This window comes from Zonotrichia leucophrys, chromosome 28, assembly GCF_028769735.1.
Source record: "Zonotrichia leucophrys gambelii isolate GWCS_2022_RI chromosome 28, RI_Zleu_2.0, whole genome shotgun sequence".
In the NCBI taxonomy this organism is placed as follows: Eukaryota; Metazoa; Chordata; class Aves; order Passeriformes; family Passerellidae; genus Zonotrichia; species Zonotrichia leucophrys.
The window spans coordinates 956,567-975,225 of record NC_088197.1 but is presented as its reverse complement, the minus strand read 5'-3'; the positions used below and the strand labels follow the sequence as shown (position 1 = coordinate 975,225).

The 18,659-nt window shown below is 65.1% G+C and overlaps 1 protein-coding gene across 8 annotated transcripts in view; it reads left to right on the top strand.

The window, feature by feature from the left end:
* Positions 1-233: 233 nt before the first annotated feature.
* The window catches only part of NFIC (nuclear factor I C), a 38,032-nt gene continuing 19,606 nt past the window's right edge, over positions 234-18,659 (top strand). The window contains exon 1 of one of the 8 annotated variants that reach the window (XM_064734065.1): positions 234-635. In XM_064734065.1, the coding sequence (XP_064590135.1) occupies positions 633-635 (3 nt within the window). In that variant the 5' untranslated portion in view covers positions 234-632. Of the gene's footprint in view, positions 636-2,675; positions 2,835-14,709; positions 14,757-14,861; positions 15,032-18,659 lie in introns of those variants that run through there. The other 7 variants (XM_064734070.1, XM_064734064.1, XM_064734069.1 and 4 more) reach the window with 7 other exon arrangements.

Sequence of the window (18,659 nt, the reverse complement as noted above, 5' to 3'; positions counted from 1 at the left end):
CGGGCTGCGAGGAGGAGCCGTGCCCGGCCGGAGTGGGGCTGCGCCGGGGGGGCGCGGCGGGGATGCCCGCGCTGCTCTGCCGTAGGCGCCGCCCGCCCGCCCCGCTCCCGGGCTTTATTTTTAATTTTTTTTAATTTTTTTTTTTTTTTAATTTTTAGGAAAAAAAATTTTTTTTTTTTTTTTTTTTTGCTTGCCTTCCAAAAATACCCATCGCATCCCCCTCGCCATCCCCCAGCCCCGCCACCCCCGCAGCGCACAAGGCCCGGCCGGGCGCGGGCTCCGCGCTCCCGTCACCGCCGCCCCGCGCCCCCCGCCCGCAGCCCGGCCCCCGCCCGGGCATGGCCCCCGGCAGCGCCGCGGAGCCGGAGCGAGGGTGACCGCCCGCGGGGGACACCGCGCCGCGCCGCTGGCCTCGGAGGACTTTTACTATAATTGCCATCATTGTTGTTATTATTATTATTATTATTATTGGGGTTTTAATTTTTTAATTCTTTCGCGGGGCAGCGGTTTTTTTTCCTCCTCCTTCGGCGCGGTGGAAAACACACGTTTTAGACCAAAATCCCAAACCAGCCCATCCATCCTCTTTGCTTTGCGCTTCGCAGCAACTTGGAGCCCGTTAATTGCACTTGGCGATGGTAGGTCCCATGACACTTTCGTTTTCTCTTCTACTTCCCCCCTCTCCCTTCACCCCCCCGTGTGCGTGTGTTTGCGGGTGCCCCCACGAGCAAAAGTTGCAGCCGGGGAGGGGGCGGCGGGGCGAGTTTAATACGGTGTGGGGCGGGGGGAGCGGGGCGGCGGGGGCGGGCGGGGGGAGCCGCCGCCGTCTCTCCTCCCCCTGCCCACCCGCCCGCGGTACCGGGGGGCGGAGGCGGCGGCGGGAGCCGCCCGGCGGGGAGGTCGCGGCGCGGCGCGGGGGGAGCTCCGCAGCCAGCGGAGGACTGGATGGAGCTGAAAATGGCCGCTAAAAAAGGGGCGGAGAGGCCGCCAGCCGCACCGACTTGAACTTGGAAGTGACGCCCGGGAGGGTCGCGCTCAAGTCCGCGCTGCGCGGGGCCGCCCTGCCCGTGCTGGGGTGGGAGAAGGGAATCACCGTGCTCGGTGTGAGAATAAAAACATTGCCCCCGCCCCCGCTGTGCGAGGCTTCGCCCGCTTCTCCTCCTGCCAGGCCACGGGAGGATGCGGGGACCGGGCCCGCCCGGCCAAGTTTGCGCGGAGCCGCCGCATCCCGGGGGACCGGGATGTCCCTGCGGGGGGAGGGTGCGGGGTGACTCCAACCCGGGCGGGGATGGGCGGCGGGGGTCGGCAGAAGTTGAGAGTGGAAATGAGTTGTGCGGGAAGAGGCGCTGCGGGGGCTCGTCCCTTCAGAGGAAAAAAAAAAAAAAAAAAGGCCAAAAAAAGCGGTTTTCTTATTTTTGGGGGGAAAGCAGCAGCGCTGGAGCCGCGGCCCCGCGCCGGGAGCGGCCGCGCTGCGGGTCAGGGTCCCTGCGGGGACGGGCGACCCCCGGCGCGGAGGGGAGCGGGGCGCGGCCCCCCCGGGCCGGGAGGTGCCCGGGGATCCCCTTTGTGTTCCGCCCGTGGCGCTCCCCGCGCGCTCTCTAATTAGCGTCATTAGCGCCCGGCTCGGCCGCGGCCGGGGGGGTGCGGAGCCACAACTCGCGCTGTGGAGTTTGCCGGGCTCGGGCTCCGCTGTTTCCCCCTCCCGCTCCCTTTGTGCGGGGGGGTTGCGGGGCTCCCCGGGACGCGGGGGGGTCGCGGGGCTGCCCGTGGCGCTCTCTTCCCCCGTGGCTCCGTGATGCTGCCGGTGGTTGGATAACGCGGCCGGGGGGATCAGCGCGCCCGCGGGATGAGCGGGATGCGGCGGGGCCCCCCCGCACCGGGGCTGGGTGCGGGCAGTGACACCAACACCCCCCCCGCGCCGGGGCCGCTGCTCAGAAGTTGCACATGAATCTGCAGGGTTTTTTCTCTCTCCCATCGCCGGATTGGCTCCGTTTAGTTAAAAAAAAAAAAAAAAAAAATTAAAAAATCAAACCCCCAAAACAAGCAAAGGCGGGCGCGCTCCGCGCCGGGCCGAGGGGGATTCGCCGTCCGCGGGGGCCCCGTCCCTCCCCCGCCCCCCCTGCCCCGCAGCGCCTCGGCCCTGCGAGCCAAAGGGGGTTCCTACATCTTTAAATGGGATGTAATATTTTGGGATGGGCTTTTTTCATAACGTCACTTCATTCCTCGCTCTTTTTTTTTTTTTTTGTCTTTTTTTTTTTTTTTTTTCATTTTCTCATTCTTTCTTTCCTCTCTCTCTCCGCTGCCTGGGTCTCGGATGGAGCCGCTTCCCTTCTAACTTCCCCGCCGCCCGTGCCTGCAGGCTGGGTGCGGACCCCCGACCCCCCCCCGGGGCGAGGATGACCCTCCTGCCTCTTTAAACCGCCCCCCCCAAAACCCCAAACAAACAACAACAACAAAAAAAGCGCTTTATTTTCCAAGTGGGGGGGGGGAGAATTTTGCTTTTTATTTTTAATTTTTTTTTTAGAGGTTGGTTTGTTTTGGTTTGGTTTCTTTTTTTTTTTTTTTTTTTTTTTTTAGTTTTTTTGGCGGGGGGGTGGAAGTTGGAATCTTTTTATTTCCTCCTCGGCCCCCCCTCCCGCGGGGCCGCCCCCCCGTGCCCGGCTGCCCCCCCCCGGGCCCCGCAGAGCCGCTCCGGAGGAGAGAGAGAGAAAAAACGCCCGGACTGCTCCAGCCTCCGAAATGACTCAGTAACTTTTACGCCTCGAGTCTCAGCCCTGCAATTAGGCACTTTCCCAGCACGGCTCGGGATGTATTCGTCTCCTCTCTGCCTGACCCAGGTAACCGGGACCCCCCCCCCCGCGTCCCCCTCCCCCCAATTTGCTCCTTTCGCCGCAACAGACTTTAGCAGTTGCAATACAAAAAAAGAAAAAAAAGAAAAGAAAAAAAAGAAAACCCAAGAAAATGCAACACCTCCCTCCCTAAAAATAATCATAACAGAGAAAGGCGGGTTGGGGCCGTGCAGAGCTGCTCAGAGGAGCCGCGTTCCCCTCCTGTCCCCCTCCCTCGCCTTTTGCAGGGCTTTTTTTATGGTGTTTCTGGTGCTTTTTGGGTTTTTTCAGCCTTCACTTTCACTTGGGGCGTGGGGGGGTTGGAAGATTGCGTTGTGGTTTGGGTTTTATTTTTTGGTGGCTGCGCCCAGAGGTGGGTGGTGCGGGGAAGCCGCGGGCTCTGGGGGTCAGGGGGGCTCCGTGGGGTGCGGGGGGTCCCCGGTGGGCTCGGGGAGCCCGGGGGGGTCGGGGCTGCAGCCTCGGGCTCGGCCGTGCCGCCTCTTGCGTAGCGCGAAACTTTTTCCTTCCCTGCCCCAGCCTGGCCGCACATGGTGGGGTGCAGGGGCTGGGGGGGGCACGGGCGTTTAGTGCAGAACCCCCCGAGCTTGGGCCAGCGCGCCCGGCCGTGCCACGCTGCGCCGAGGGCAGGGGCCGGGCACGGCAGGATGTGGGGGCACCCGCGCTGTGCCAGGCAGGGGCGATGCCAGCCCCCGTGGGGGTGCCGGGGTGCCGAGGGGCAGCCCCGGGCGGGCGTGGGGACACCGATGTCACCGCAGGCCGCGGCGGGGTCCGGTGCACGCGGTGCCGCCGAGCGGGGCGTCCCTGCAGCCCCCAGGAGCGGGGGGGACACCCAGGAACCCCCCCCAGCCCTGCCCTGCCCTGCCCACAGCGCGACCACTGCGGCTCTGCCTTTGCATCGCGCTTATTGATCGCCGATATTTATTTAATTATTGAGCAGGCGGCTCTCTCTGCCTCGTAACCTGTTCCCTGCTGGCAGCGCTGCCCGCTCGGGGCCCGGCCTCGTGTGCGCCCCCCGGCTCTGCTCTGGGGGGGCTGGCAGGGGATGGGGGGGCTGCTGCAGGACCCCTGCCCTGCCCTGCCCTGCCAGGCCCCCTCCCTCGGCACGGGGCTGGGGCTGCCCCGGGGCTCGGGCTGCGCTGCCCGCGGGGGTCCGTGCGGGTCCGTGCGGGTCCCTGGGGGTCCGGGGGGGTCCGGGGGTCCCCTCGTGGCCCGCTGGGGTGCGGGGGCAGCGCAGGGTCCGGCCCCGGCCCCCCCCCGGCCGCAGCGTGAGCCTGGTGAGGACACGGCCGGGGTGGGCAGTGCCAGGGCTGCTCAGATGACCCTGAGGTGGTGCTCCCTGTTGTGTGGTTGACTTGGCAAGGGTCACACCTCAATCTGGCTTATTTACTTCTCTTTCTTCCTTTCTCTTTTCTTCTTTTTTTTTTAACTCTTTTTCTTTCTTTTTCTCTTTCTATTTTTTATTTGTATTTATTTTTTCTTTTTTTCTTTCTTGCTTGCTTTATTGCTTGCTGTTTCTCTTTTTTTTTTTTCCCCATTTTTTCTTTCTTTTTTTTTTTTTCCTTTTCTTTACTAACCCGCCTTTCCCACCCTGACTCCATCCCTCTCAGGGGTCCCAGCCCCCCGAGTGTCCGGCTGGTGCTGGGTTGGCAGCGCGGTTCTTGCCAGCTCTCGGTGCTGGTGTGCTGTGCGAGCCGTGCGGCCGCTGCCCGGGCCGGGGCTGGCCGGAGCCTCTCTCCTCACCAACCCGCGCTGTTCCCAGCTCTGCTCCCGGCTTTTCCCACTGCCCGGGCACGGGGCAGGCTCTGGTGTCCTCCCCCTCGAGCCCGGCTCGGCTGGGACCAGCCCTGGTCCGCAGCTCCAGCCCAGCCGATCCCATTCCCATTCCCGTTCCCGTTCCCATCCCACCCGCGCGGCGGGCAGGCTCGCCCGGGCTCGGGAGCTGCGGATGGTGATGTGGATACATTGGAACGTGCGCGGGAGCCGCCCTGCCTTGGCCTTTGCGCATCTCCCCGCCAGCAGCACCGCCAGCCCCGGAGCCCGGCACGGCCCTGGCACCGCGGGACCCCGCAGGCGACATTCCCGGCCGGAGCGGGCCCGAGCTGGGCAGCCCGGCGGCACCGAAAGAGCCCTGGCAAAGGGCTGAGAGCCCGGGACACGCTGCTGGCCACGGCCTCGGCCGCAGCTCCCGCCAGGCTGGCGGTGGCTCTGTGCCCTCCCCGCTCTGTGTCCCTGCTTGGGGACTTCCTCCCGCTTCCGCAGCTCACCTCTGTCCCCCTCGGGGCCAGGCCGGGCAGCCAGGAGGGAGCTGCCGAGATTAGCAGGGAAGCAGCGCCGGAACCGCCGCCACGCCGAGGCCTCTCCCTGCCCACGGGCAGCGGGGCGGGGGCCGGGGGGGTCCGGCTGCCCGGGCTCCGAAATAACCCTGGAGCTGAGCACCTGCCAGGGGCCTGCACGTGTGTCCCCCGGGAGCTGCTCCCGAGAAGCCGAAGGGATTTCCAAAGCGGTAACAGTTATCCTTGGCTCCTGGATCCGCGCTGGGGGACATTTGGGATCCTTCTTGTGGGGGAATATTGCACATTTTATAACTGGCGATGCTGCTACACCTCTGGCTCGTGCCTGGTACCTGGCAGTGCCCCCAGCACACCCGCAGCTCCCCACCCTGGTCCCTGCAGGATGGGAAAGAAGTGAGATGGGCGCCGTCCTCCAAGGCCGCTGCAATGTTGGAAGCTGGGCATCCCAGCAGGGTCTGGTCAGAGACCCTCCTCCCTCTGCCAGGCTCCATGCCAGGGTGCAGAGCTGATTCTGGGATGGCAGAGGCGATGCACCCGCGCTGCCTGACCGAGAGCCAGTGCCCAGGCACGGACCCCTGTGTGTGCCCAGTCAGTGCCACGGGATGCGAGGGGCATCGGGGAGCGCCTGGCTAAGCTGGCCTGGCACAACCCTTGGTACCAGCAAACGGGCACAGCTCCGGGCCTGGGGGGTGGAGCTGGGCTGCCAGAAGCATTGCAGCCACGTGGCACGGTCACAGCCACATCTCCAGGCATCCGAGGGGATCCCACCTCTCCGCGGCCACGGCCAGCCCCACACACCCCTGGGCTGCTGCAGGCATGTGGCTGGGGCTGGGAGCTGCCTGCTGGGCACACCTCGTGGGGCATCCTTTGGCAAACCCCCTTCCCAAAAGCGCCGAGGCTTTTCAGCCCCGGTGCTCACCCCCTCCACCAGTAGCTCCCGAGAACTGGTTTCCAGCCGGGAGCTCAGATCGGCTGCCAAAGGATGGGAGCAGCAAGCCGGGCATGGCGGGGGAAGAGAGGGAAGGTTGCAACACACTTTCAATTCTCCCATCTGCTGAGTATTGTTTGGGAAAAACAATGAGGCTGTTCTTTAAATGCAACCTTCGGGAGATCCTCGCTTTCCCCGCGGCGCCCGCCGTGCCCGCCTGCCCTGGCGAGCCCTGCCCGCTGCTCCTGCCCGGTCCCAGCTTAAATCCTCACCCGGGAGAAGCAGATCCGGTGTTCAGGGGGGTTCTGATGCTGGGCCGGAGGGCCAGAACGGGCACACGGGAGGGAGGGGATAAAGGCAGCTGTGTGAGGGGCTGCTGGCCGGCGCTCACGCTGTGCCGCTCTCCCCCTCATCACCTTGAACTTGTCTGGGGCCTCGTGCAGTAAATCTGCCGCCCTTTTTCCAGGTATCTGCCGATTTCTCCCTTCCCTGGGCAGCTTCGCCCTGCCCACGGTTCCCTCCCTGACCGTGGTTCAGGCCCCTCATGCCCACAGTTCCCTGTGTGCCAGGGCAGGGAGCGATCCCAGCGCTGCGGGTGTGCGCACGCCTTTGCAGACTGCCGAACAAAGCCCAGCTGCCAGAGCCCAGAGCCCTGCCCGGAGCTCTTGGAGCAGTTGGGAATAGCTCCCTTTTCTATTCCCCTGAGCCTGGCAGGGCTGGGCATGGATGCCAGGAGCCTGATCCTGTTTGGACCCGGCGGTTTCTCCCCTTGCAGGGGTGCCTGTGGCGGGGACGGTGTGGCCAAGGCGGTGCTGGCGTGGCAAGGCTCGCTGGGCAGAGGAACCATGGCAAGGGCTGGCCCAGCTGGCCCTTATCAGGGCACAGCAAAGAGAGAGAAAGGCGGCTCCCCGAGTGGGGAGCTCAGGGGCCTGGGGCAGAGCTGCCACGGTGGCACCGAGGGACCCGTCCTGACCCCGGGCTGTGCATGGTGGGGAGGGCCTGAGTGGGGATTTGGTACTCCCAGGGAAAGGGAGGGTCAGTGTGTCCTGTCTTTGGAGGTGGTGGCAGGTCTCTGCCAGGCAAGGCTCTCTGGGAATGGCCCCAGGGACAGGGACAGCTTGCCCTGTCTGCTCACCCACCTTCCTTGCCCGATGGTGCCTGTGCCAGCCATCCGTGTGCCTGGCCCCTGGACACATCCCTGCAGCCCAAGGGGTGCCCGTTTTCCCCCATCACTGCCGTTGTGCCTGCACCTGTTGTAGCCACAAGCCAAGCCCTTGGTGGCAGGATGGGGATGGGGACGGTGGTGGGGAGCATCCCCAGAGTCCCTCACTGAAGGGAAGAAGGAGAGTTGGGGAGGTAAAATCCCTCCCTGTGAAGCTGGCACGCTGCCTGCCACCCCCGGCCGTGCTGTGGCTCCTCGGCGCAGGGATGGCAGTGCCAGCACAGAGCATCTCCGAGGGGGCTGGCAGCCCGTGGGAGGGGGCTGGGGGGGCTGCTGTCCCCAGCAGTCCTTGCACCCAAGCTGGGAAGTGCAGGCAGGGCCCTGGGGTGGCGGGGATGTGCTCCTTAGGGACCCATGAGGAGAGGATTTCTCCCACAGCACCTTGGGGTGTGCCGGGCAGGTCGAGGCAGGGTGGCGAGGGCGATGGGAGCAGCCAGGGCATCAGTGGGTGCCGAGCCCTGCCAGGATCATGTGGCATCACTGGTGACGTCCACACGGCATGGCTGAGGGCTGCTGCTGCGGCTGAGTCTGAGTGGGGCAAAGCTTCACCTCATGGGTTTTCGGTACCAAGATGCTTTTGAATGCAACAAATCGGTGCAGGCAAAAGCCTGAGCTCAGCCTCCCTCCCTGCCCTGGCAGCCAGGCACTCTGAGATCTCACCCTCCAGGGGGGGTGTGCAGACCCCAGGGACGTGCCAGCTGCAGGGAGGGGATGCTCAGGGTACCCCCGGGCATGCCGGGCCTGCCTGGCACCCGCGCTCGCCGTCCGTCACGTCGGCCCTGGGCGGGCATCCCCCGCGGCCGGGCGCTCTGTGCCAGCTTGGCCGGGACCCAGCGCCCTGCGCCGCCCGCCAAGACCCGGAGCTTCCCAAGTCCTGGAGAGGAGCTGGGAAAGGATCCCGTGGCTCAGGTGCGGCAGCGCTCACGCGCTGGGGGACCTGGGGCCAGCCACTGCCAAGGATTGATTTCTCGGTTAACTCACCACTGCTCTAAAAGCGCATTAATCCTCCTTCCCCGGCCGGCAGCCAGCGCTGGGCAGCGTTTTGGGCGAAATCCCCAGGTCTGGGCTTTGGGCTGCCTGCCGTGGACATTGCCCTCCCCACCACCACCACCAGCACTCCAGCAGCACTGCCTGGCACAGGAACGCTGGGATCCGGCCCTCCTGCTGACCCCTCTTCCCTGGGAGCTTATTCAAGTCCATAGCTGGGTGGATTTTTTTTTAACTGTGGGTTTTACTTTGTTTTTTAAGAAGGTTTTCGCTCTCCTTGCAAAGGGCCCCTGCATTCCCTTCACGGGGAAATGGTATTTGACCGGCTGTTGTCCAAAAAAACCCCCAACATGTTTCTGATCACGAAAAACCAAGAAATATTTTTGCTTTCAAAGGAAAAAAAAAAAAAAAAAAAGCCCATACGAGAGAAATGTTGATTTTCCACCCAGACATTTCCCCTTTCCCCAAACCAGCCCTGAAACAGAGAGGCACCACTGCTCCCCCCACACCCAGCGTGTCATTCTGGGGGTACACTCTCACGGTGGATGTCACCCAGGGCTCATCTGGGTGCTGATGAGTGGTGGCAACGCTAAGTTGCCTCTGCTCAGACCCCCTTTCTGAGGTGCTCGCACACTGCACAGGCCCGTGGGGCTGCCGGGAGGACGGCGAGCGCCGGTGACCTGCTGGCTGTCCCCAGGGAGCCACCCATCACTGTGTGCCGCAGAGCCGCCAGCCCGCCTCGCCCCGCTGCCACGGGCGACGGGGCCGCTCGGTGCCACGGTTGCCTGGCGGGAGCTGCGATGTGCCGGATCCTGCACCCCCTCCCGCCGTCCCTGGCTGCTGCCCAGCGATTTGGGAAAGCGAGACGGCGCAGGCTGAAATGTGACCCCCGCCACGCTGCGCCGCAAAATCTCCTTTAGTAACCTGTGCGCCAGGACAGCGAGAGCGCGGCGTGAATACCAATGAGGGGAAAAGTGCCGAGTAAAGAGTTTTTGATGGAAATGGCATCGCATGAGAAAGAGAGCGGGAGCGAGCGGGCGGGTGCGCGCCCGGAGCCTGCGCTGGGCGCGGGCACGGCGGGCACACACGTGTGCGCACCTGCGGCCGCGGGCTTGGAGGCTGAGCGTGGCACGGTGCCAGGGTCGTGCCACCCCGGCGGGCCCCAGGGACATGGCAATGGGGGTGACGAGCGGAGGGGGCTGCGAAGCAGCGGCTGAGGGGACACGTGGCAGAGGGTGCCGCGGGCAGCGTGTCCGCAGGGTGCGGGGCATTTCCGTGGCATTTCCGTGGCACACCGGGGAAGGGCTCCCGTCCCCCTGCGCCGTGCGCTGCTGATCAAAGGCGCAGGCGGGGAGGGCGCGGGCCTGTGTGAGCAGCGCCCTGGCCCCGCGCCACCCCACCTTCCCGCTCCGCTCCCCCGGGAGTTTGTTAAACAAATTTCTCTAATTGCACAAGCCAAGGAGTTTGTTGGAGAAAAAAGCTGGGGAATTTCCCCTCCTCTGGGCCACCCCTTTCCCGCTTCCCCCGGGGCACAGCGAGCAGGTCCTCCCCACGACCCCCGGCTCTGCGGGAGGCTGTGACCCCGACGCCTGCGGGGCGCAGCTGCGGGGTGTCCTCATGTCACCCCTGCCTACGCAAGGACGTCCCCTGCTCGACCTCTTCGCGGGCGGGTCACACGCATTCCCTGCCGTCCAGCCCCGGGGTCAGAGCCTGTCACCCAGCGCGGTGACACCCGGCACCGCCGCCTGCCCTGCCCTGCCCGCTGGCGTTCTCCATGGCTTGGCTGGGCACCCCTGGAAACGGCCTTTGTGAGCCTCCCGTGGGCAGCCCCTGACATCGAATCCCGCCGGATTAGCGAACGTACGGGATAAAAGGCTCGGCTTGGCGGCGGTTCTGTGCCGGGTGGGGGCTGAGGCGGTGGCCCTGCCAAGAAGGGACGATGCGCGGCCGGGTCCTGCCCCGGTTCCCGCTGAGGTCATGGCTATAGATAGCCCGGAGGGCGCAGCGCCGAGGGCAGGATCCAGGCGCCCTTGCCAGCTGCACCGAGAGCCCTGTGGGCACCCGCGGCCTGCGAGGAGACGCTGCCAGGGCGCCGGGGGTTGCTGAGGGACGGGTTGGCTGGGACATGGCCATGGCCAGGTGACAATCTGGTGCTGCAGGGCGTGACCCCACACCTGCAGCGATGCTCAGACCCAGCTGCTCTCCCATCCTCCGTGGGGTCCTGCAGCCTCCACTGATGCTGTGACCTGGGGTGGCTTCTTCTGTTGTTTCTCACCACGTTTCTTTCTTTCTGTGCTCCCAGGCAAATGCCAGGCTGGGGCACCCCCACCCCCAGGGTGCACCCATGGGTGCAAAGCTGCAGGGTCAGGGTTTGCCCCTCCATTTGCCCAGCCTGGGTGCAGCTCAGCTCCCCGCAGAGCCAGGCAGGTGTATGCCCAGGGTGTGTGCCCAGGGTGCCCTGCCAGCCCCATGGGGCTCCGGAGCGCCGGGGTGGCTGGGAAAGGCGTTGTTGATGAGGGCACTAAAAATAGAGAGGGACTGGGATCTTAATGGGACTTTGTGGGAAACCTGGAAACATTTTCTCATCCCCATAAATGAGTCCAGATGCATTAACGATGACTGCATCGCATCCTGAGGTACCGCCGGAGGGAACCGGGACGCGCTCAGCAGCTTCCTCGCCTTGCGGTGGGGAATTGGTTGGAGAGAGGAGTCACCAGCGGCAGCCGGGGCCGAGCCGCAACTGCTGCGTCCCATGTGGGGACAGGGACGGGAGCTTGCCCAGCATGACCTTGGTGAGGACTCAGCCCCATCCCGGCTCTCTGCTGCCGGTGCCCGTGGGCGCTCCCAGCCCTGCTGGCAGGCACAGTGACAATGTGCTCGGCTCGGTGGTGGCACCGCGGCCCCGGAGCTCTCTGGAGCCCCCCTGAGCGGGGTCAGGGTGAGGTGATGCAGGAGAACTCCCAGTGCCAGGGCCAGCGGTGCTGGTACCACGGTGTGCCCTGTGGTGGCACGGAGCCGCTGGGACCCGGCCCGTCCGGGGGTTTTTCCTGTTCCCCCGTGGAGCTGTGACAGGGGCATTGGCTCCCAGAGCGCCGACCCCACGGCAGGACCTTGGACTCCCCTAGGGGATGGCTCGGGGCCAGCCTGGGCAGGTAGCCCAGGGCGGGTGGCTGTTGGAGCCCACGTCACGAGGCAGGTTGGCACGGCCGTCCCCGCGGTATGGCAGTGTCACTTAGCGGTTACAGCAGCACCGCGAGGCGAGGGCGGTCCCGCCCCGCGCCTCGGTTTACAGCCAGGTGGGCACCGGCACCGGCACGGGAGGAGGGCGCTCGGCCCGGCCCGGCCCAGCCCGGGCTGCGGACCCGTCCCAGGGGAGCAAAGGGACCGGCACGGCCCCGGCCCCGCGCCGGGCACCGCCGAGCCCAGGCCCGAACAGAGTCCCTTTGTGCAGGTCAGCCCCCACCCACTTCTGTCACTTGGGAGGCGTCCAAAACCCTCCCGAAATAGGACCCGGCCGGGCTCAGCCTTTGAATCTGCCCAGGAAGGCTCTGCTGAGCTGCCGAAAGCGGATGAACATTCCCCTTCCACCCCGCTGAACCAGTCCCGTCCTTCAGTGCAGGCTCTGGCCAGGCTCAGAGCTGACCCTCTCCGGCCCCTTTGATCTCCAGGCCCCACCCGTGCCTCAGTTTCTCCTCTCTCTGTGGAGGGTCCTGGCAGGTTGTCCCGATGAGATGCTGCAGGAGGGGCTGAGCCTTTGGCACATCCGTGGCACAGCAAAGGCGCAGCTGGGCCGGGGGGGCCGTGAACTCCTCACCTCCAGGGCGCCGGGGTGGCCGATCCTCCTGCGAGGTCGCCGAAAAGGCCGGGGCTATTTTTAACCACGGACTTGCTCCCGGGATTGGATTTGCAGCAGAGTGAGCCCCACAAACCCATCACAGCACTGCCCATCAGGGGCTGCAGAGACACCCCCAGCACCAACCACCCCCAGGACGGAGCTGGGGACACCTCTCTGCACCCCCACCTTTAATGGTGCACCATTAATCCCCCTCGGAAAGGCCAGGACAAAGCAGGCAGGGCTAAAAATATGTTGGGAGGGAAATAAAACCTCCTGCGTCAGGGGCTAAAGCCGGGCTCAGAGCCCTGGGCCCGGCATGGGGGGGCTGGGGGGACCCTTTGTGGCGGTGCCCCCTCCCCAGAGTGAACAGAGTGCTGCCAACCCCAACAGATCTCCTGCCTCAGTTTCTCTCTGTGCTGCTGGGAACAAATTCCATCCCCAGGTCGCGTCCTGGCAGTTCCCAGGCTGACCCTGGGCTCTGGGATGGGCAGAGCTGTGGGTCTGGGACACTGCCCCCCCACTGCCAGGAGCGGGGATGGGGGACAGGCCACCCCCAGGGCCCCGCGCTGGCGCAGGGCAGGGCGGAGGAGCAGCAGCGCCAGGACCCGTTGGCAAAGCTCTTTTTTTTCTTTTTTTTTTTTTTTTCCAGTTCCATAAAACATTTCCCTTCCTTGGAGCCCCGGGGGGGTTTCGGCTCGGAAGCCACGTGGCTCTGGTGCTGCTGGCCACGGGATGCTTCCTAGGACCAGGGGACATCTCCGTGGCCATGGGCTGGGTCCCCCAGTGCCGCTCCCAGGCCTCTCCCAGAGCTCAGCAGTCACCGTCGCATCCCGCCTCTTCTGTGGGCTGGCCTGGCAGGTGACATGCCTCAGTTTCCTTATTTTTGGAAAGGCAGCGCCTCACCCTGGGGGCAGGTGGGGTCACCCTGGGAAAGTGGCTGAGCCGTCGGCTCCCAAACCCCAAAGGGGACGCGCAGAGACGGCACCTGGGGAAACTGAGGCACGTGGGAAGTCCAAGTGATTCTCCAGGAAGGCAGCGAGTGGCTTTGGGCTCTCACATTGTCGAGTCTCCCTCAGCAGAACCCTCCTGGCCCCTCCACCACCCAGTGCTAGCCCGGGTGCATCCCTGGGGCATCCGTGCCCCTCCCTGCACGCTGGGCACGCTGCTCCCCACTTTGGGGCGCATTCAGGAAAGCGGGGACCGGCAGTGCCAGTTGTTGCTGGGGCGGGGGTGCACGCAGGCAGACCAGAGGCGGTGCTGGGCACGGTGTCGGGGCACGTACCGCGAGCCCCCTGCGGCTCCATCCCACCTGGGCCACCCCCGGCTGCCGGCTGCGGGGAGGGCTGCGCAGGCTGGCGGGGGCCCAGGCAGCGCTGGCACCGGAGCCCGGGGCTGCCAAGAGAGCTGCTTTTCTTCCTGCTGTTTTCCAAAGCAACTGGCAGGTTCTGTGCCGCCGCGGCCTCCTGTGACCCGCGGCCTCGGCGCGCTCCCCGCGCCCCCGCTCGCAGCCGCAGCACCTGCGAGGGCGAGCGCCGGCTCCGCTCCCGCCCCGGCACGTCGGCGCGGGCAGGTGGGCACCGGCCCGGCCCGGGGGCGGCGGGACCTGCCCGCTCCGGGGGGCTCACGGCACCGGGCTGGGGTTTTTGGGCAGCGCCAGGTGTGGAGACCCCAGGGTGGCTCAGTGAGGGGTCCTGGGTGCGTGGTGAGCACCAGGGGCTGTACCAGCCCACCCCCCGCTCCTGGGCTGATCCTGAGCATCGCGGCAGCAAATGAGGGCTGGGAGTCTCTCTCTGCCCCATTTGTGCTCACTCTTCCACCAGAACCCGCAGTGGGAACAGTGCTGCCCACCCACAGCCCCCAGCCGTGTGTGGGTGTTGGCTGGGGGATGCTCTTGGCTCCGGGGGGAAATGAACCGCAGGATCTGGAGAGGGAAAGTGCGAGGAGGCTGCACAGTGTCCTGCCTTCACCTCCACCTGTGCCGCGGGTGCCAGCCAGGTGCCCTGGGCGCCGGCTCTGTGCCCCGGCGTGGGCTGAGGAGGGGTTTTGCAAGCGAGGGGCTGGGTCAGCCAGAAGCTGGGGGAGAACGCGGCTGTAACAGAGTGTTCTGCCCCACGGCAGCTGTGTCGTGGGGCCGGGTGTGCACAGCAAGGCCCGCACAGCCCGTACCTGCCCCGGGAGCCTCGGTGCCCCCGTGCCCCTCCTGCCCCGCCCCAGCCCTGCCGCTCTCTCTCTGTCCCGGGCCGGGGAACGCGTTCCGATGCAGAGCAGGCCGGGACGCCCGGCCGCGCCACACCGGCGAGCAGCAAAAATTATGAATAAGCTCTTGTTAATAAATACTTTATGATGAATCCAAATAGATTTCCTCCTCTGGAGCAATTATTGCAAAATGGGCTCTAATAGGGTGCAGGGCGGCCCCGGGAAGGGCTGGGTGCCTTTCAGGGCCTAAGTGCCTCCTTCCATCCCCTCTAATGAGCACTTCCCAATCATTTGCATCTGTCTCGGCAACAGGTCTCATTACCAGGTTAACTCATTACCCAGAGCCGCTTCGGCGAACAGTTATAAGCGGCTACCGGAGGCTCCGGTCCGTGCTGAGGGCATCTGTGGGCTCTGGTGAGGAGAAAGCAAGTCCCTGCCGTGCCCTTTAAAGGTACCGGGATTTTCAGGGTTACCGGAACCTCTGTAGCCGCATCCCCCCCTCCGCTGCCACCACGCCAAGGCTTCCCAAGGGGGCCCGGCTTGCCAGCCCCTGCCCGGGCTCGCAGGGCCGCGGGGACCTGGCAGGAGCCGGCAGCGCTTCGGAGGCGTGCGGCTGAGCATCCTTGCATGGAGCGAGCCCTGTGTGGTCCCTGCAGGGCTGTCCCGCATCCCGCTGCTCCCCGCAGCCCAGGCCGGGCTGGTGGGAGAACAAAACCAACTGCCGAGGTGTCTGACCCCTCCCGTCCCGCTCCTCCTCCTCCGCCCCTCACCCCAGCGCCTCCCCCGTGAAAACTGCTCGGGAATTTCCTGAGGAAACGTGGTTTTTTTTTTTGTTTTTTTTTTTTCATTGGAAAATTCAGGCTGTTTCACTGAGCCCGACCTGTTTGGACAAGGCGCTGGAGCGGAGGATGCTCGGAGGGTGGCCAGCCCATGCCGCGGTGCCCGTGCCAGCTGCCGTGTCCCTGCGTGGCACGGAGCATCCCCCCTGTCCCCGGAGTGTCCCCAGTGCTGCCGAGCCGGTGGCAGGAGCACGGGGAGAGGCAGCGCCTCAGCTGTGCCCCTTCCCAAACCCTGGGCTGCGGAGGAGTTAATCCTCCATGGCATGGCCAGCTCCACACGGAGTATCCCTCCTTCCTCTCCCCGCTCCACCGCAGGACAGAGCCGGACTTGACCCGTGCCTCAGTTTCCCCTGACAGCAGCTGGCATGGGAAGCCAGCGCTGCGCAGCCCCTCCAAGGGGGTGCAGGGGGGCCCGGAGCGGGGCCGGCAGCGCCCGGCGCAGGCGTGCTCCTGCCTGGGTTGCAGGGCTTTACAAGCCTGGCTTGGATGAGGCCCAAGCGCAGGCTCTGCTGCCAGATTCCCATCCGGAAATGCCCCGGGAGCAGCCTCGTCTGGGGTATTGCAGCACGTCTCTGCTTCCCAGCCCCGCAAAGGAAAAACAGCAGGAGAAACACTTAACCAGTCTTTTGCCGGCGCTCGGGCTGCTGGGCTGGGGGACACCTGTGGGGCCACAGCTCTGGGTCCAGAGAGGGGCAGGCCCAGAGGTGGCAGGGTCTGTCCCATGAGGAAGGATCTGTGCGTGCAGGGACTTTTGGGGCGTTAGTGGGGCCGTGCTGGGGGTTGGGGCTGGCAGTTACCGGTGTCTGTGCTGGGTTCAGGGACAGTGGGGTCTGCACTGGGATGTCTGTGCCAGCTCACAGCAGGGTCTGGGAAACTGGGACTGGGACGGACAGACAGACAGCGCATCCCTGCCTCTGCCTTCCCGGGTGTGAAGCCGGCCGGTGCCAGCGGGGATGGTGTGCCCGGCTGCGGGGCTCGCTGCTGCACGGTGGGGACGGTCCCCCCGTCCTTTGGCGTGTCCCCTCGGCCCCGCAGCCGCCGCCGCTCCCCTGTGCTTGTCCCGATGCCCCCCAGCCGCCCTCGCCTGCCCTGCTAAAGCCGCTTAACGGCGGCATCGCGGCGCGGGTTAAGCCGGGCGGGAGGGAAAGTTGGCGAGGGGCTGATTGGCTTTGGGTGCAGCTCCCGGCCTGCCCTAATCCCGGCCAGGGCGGGGGGGCTGCCCCGGCCGCGGGGGCACCGAGGGCTGCGGGGGCTTCGGCACGCAGAGGGGTTTTTGGAGGGTCTCGGTTATGGTTCCAAGAGGGAACTGTGAATTCTCGGCACGGTGGCGGGGGAGGGCACAGAACCTGGGCAGGGCAGCCCCCGGCCCCCACAGCACCCTCGGGTGCTGCCTCACCCAGCCCAACCCGGATAACCTGGTTCTTGCCCCGCTTCCCTGCAGGGGTGGCAGTCCCCGAGCGGGACAGCAGGGATGGGGACAATGGCGCGGTGTCCCTGGGCCAGCCCCGCCGCCGGCTGCCTGGGGAGGGTGGCGGGGCCAGGGGATGGCAGCAATTTGTCGGGCTCGTCTGAATAACCGGCCACCAAGGAAGATCAGCCGCCCACCGCCCCGGCCAAGTATTGTTTTTGGAACTCACTGCTGCTTTTTTCGGCTCCTGTCTTACTTTTCTTTGACCTTCTTCCCTGATTTAAGACACATGCCCAGCCCTTGCCCAGCTGCACTGAATTAGCGGCTGCTGCTGGGGAGGGAAGAGGGAACCAGACCCTGTGGTGGCCTCGGGAGCAGCCGGTGGGGACAGGTTCCCCAGGCCAAGAGGGGTTCCTCGGGCAGGATGAGTCCCCTGGGCAGGGTCCCCAGGGTTAGGATGGCTTTGCCTGCAGATTTGGGTCCCCGTGGAGCTCCCAGTGAGGGGACAGTCCCCTGTCCCTTGTTGAGTGTGGCAGGGACACCTGTGGGGCCACAACTCTGGGTCCAGAGAGGGGCAGGCCCAGAGGTGGCAGGGTCTGTCCCATGAGGAAGGATCTGTGCGTGCAGGGACTTTTGGGGCGTTAGTGGGGCCGTGCTGGGGGTTGGGGCTGGCAGTTACCGGTGTCTGTGCTGGGTTCAGAGACAGTGGGGTCTGCACTGGGATGTCTGTGCAGGGGTCACTGCTTCAGGGGACACCCAGGGAGCCACGCTTGCTGTTGTCAGGGTTTGTGCTGGGGGAGCAGATTTAGGGTTAATGGGATCTGTGCTGGACTTGGGAACAAGTGGGAGTAGCAGGGTCTGCATGGGGCCAATCCTTGCCGGGAGCTGTTTCAGGGGACATTGTTCCCTCCAGGCAGGGTCACTCTGGGACACAGCTGCTTCAGCCAGGGAATGGCATCGCTGCTCTGGGATGAGTGGGGCTGGATTTGGAGTGCTCACCCCATCCCACAGCTCTGTCCTTTCCTGTGGCCACCTCCTCACCTCAGAGCAGCACTTGGCCTTGGCACCCTCGCCAGGCATGACCCTGTGGCATGGCAGTGGCAGTTGTCACCTGCCACCCCTCTCTCAGCCCTGGCAGGAATCCAGCTGAGCTCCTTCCTCCTCCTCCTCCTCCCCACAGTCATGAGGGACCCCAAGGGCCAAATCCTGCCCTTGGGGACCAGCTTGGTGCTGCCCTGGCTCCACACAGGGATGTCCAACCCTCTGCCTGCTGCTTTCCAAGCTGTGCTGCTCCTCACCAGGAAGGCTCCCAACACCTTTCCATCCCATGGTGGGGTTGTGGGCCCCCAGCCAGGAAGCACTGATTTTCCAAATTGGAAAAAAAATGGGATGCGGGAAGGAGGGGCCAGGGATGGGGATGCATTTTCCTTGTTTTCTTTTTGGGGCTGGACTCATCCAGCAGCGCTCACTAAATGGAAAAAGGCAGTCAGAGCACGTCTTGTGTGCCGGGCCAGGCGCCAGCCGCCGGGCTGGCTGCAACTGGGGCAAACTGGGGGAGTTTCTCACTGGTCCAGAGGGAGTGGAGAGGTCCAAGGCACCCAGAGCTCGAGTGGGAGCACCCGGAATGCTGCAGGCGTGGGGGAGCCGGCCCTGGGGTGTTGTGGTGTGGCAGCGCCTGACGCCCGCACAGCGGCTCCGGTGGGCACAGTGTCAGCTGGGATTCCAGGTGGGATTTCTGCACCTGGTGGGAGCAGATCCTGCAAAGGGGAGAGGGTCCGGGTGCTGCTGAGGTGGCCAGCCCTGTGCAGGAGCCTGTCTCTTTGTGGCACTGGCTCCTGTACTGCCCAGCCACTCCCTGCAGGTTGTTGGCTCGGGAAAATTGCAGGTGGGATTTATGGAGGTCTGCTGGAATGGGGATAACCTCGCTGGGTGGTGAGAGGATCCCTGACCCTGCTGGGCATGTGCCTCTGCCACAGCTTTTTCTTCTGGTTGCACTGGAATGCAGCGCAGTGGGAATGAGCCTGGCAGGTCCCCAGGGCTCCACAGCCACCTCGGGAGGGAGCTTGGAGCGACTCGGCCAGGAGTGACCCCCTGTCCCTCTGCTCCC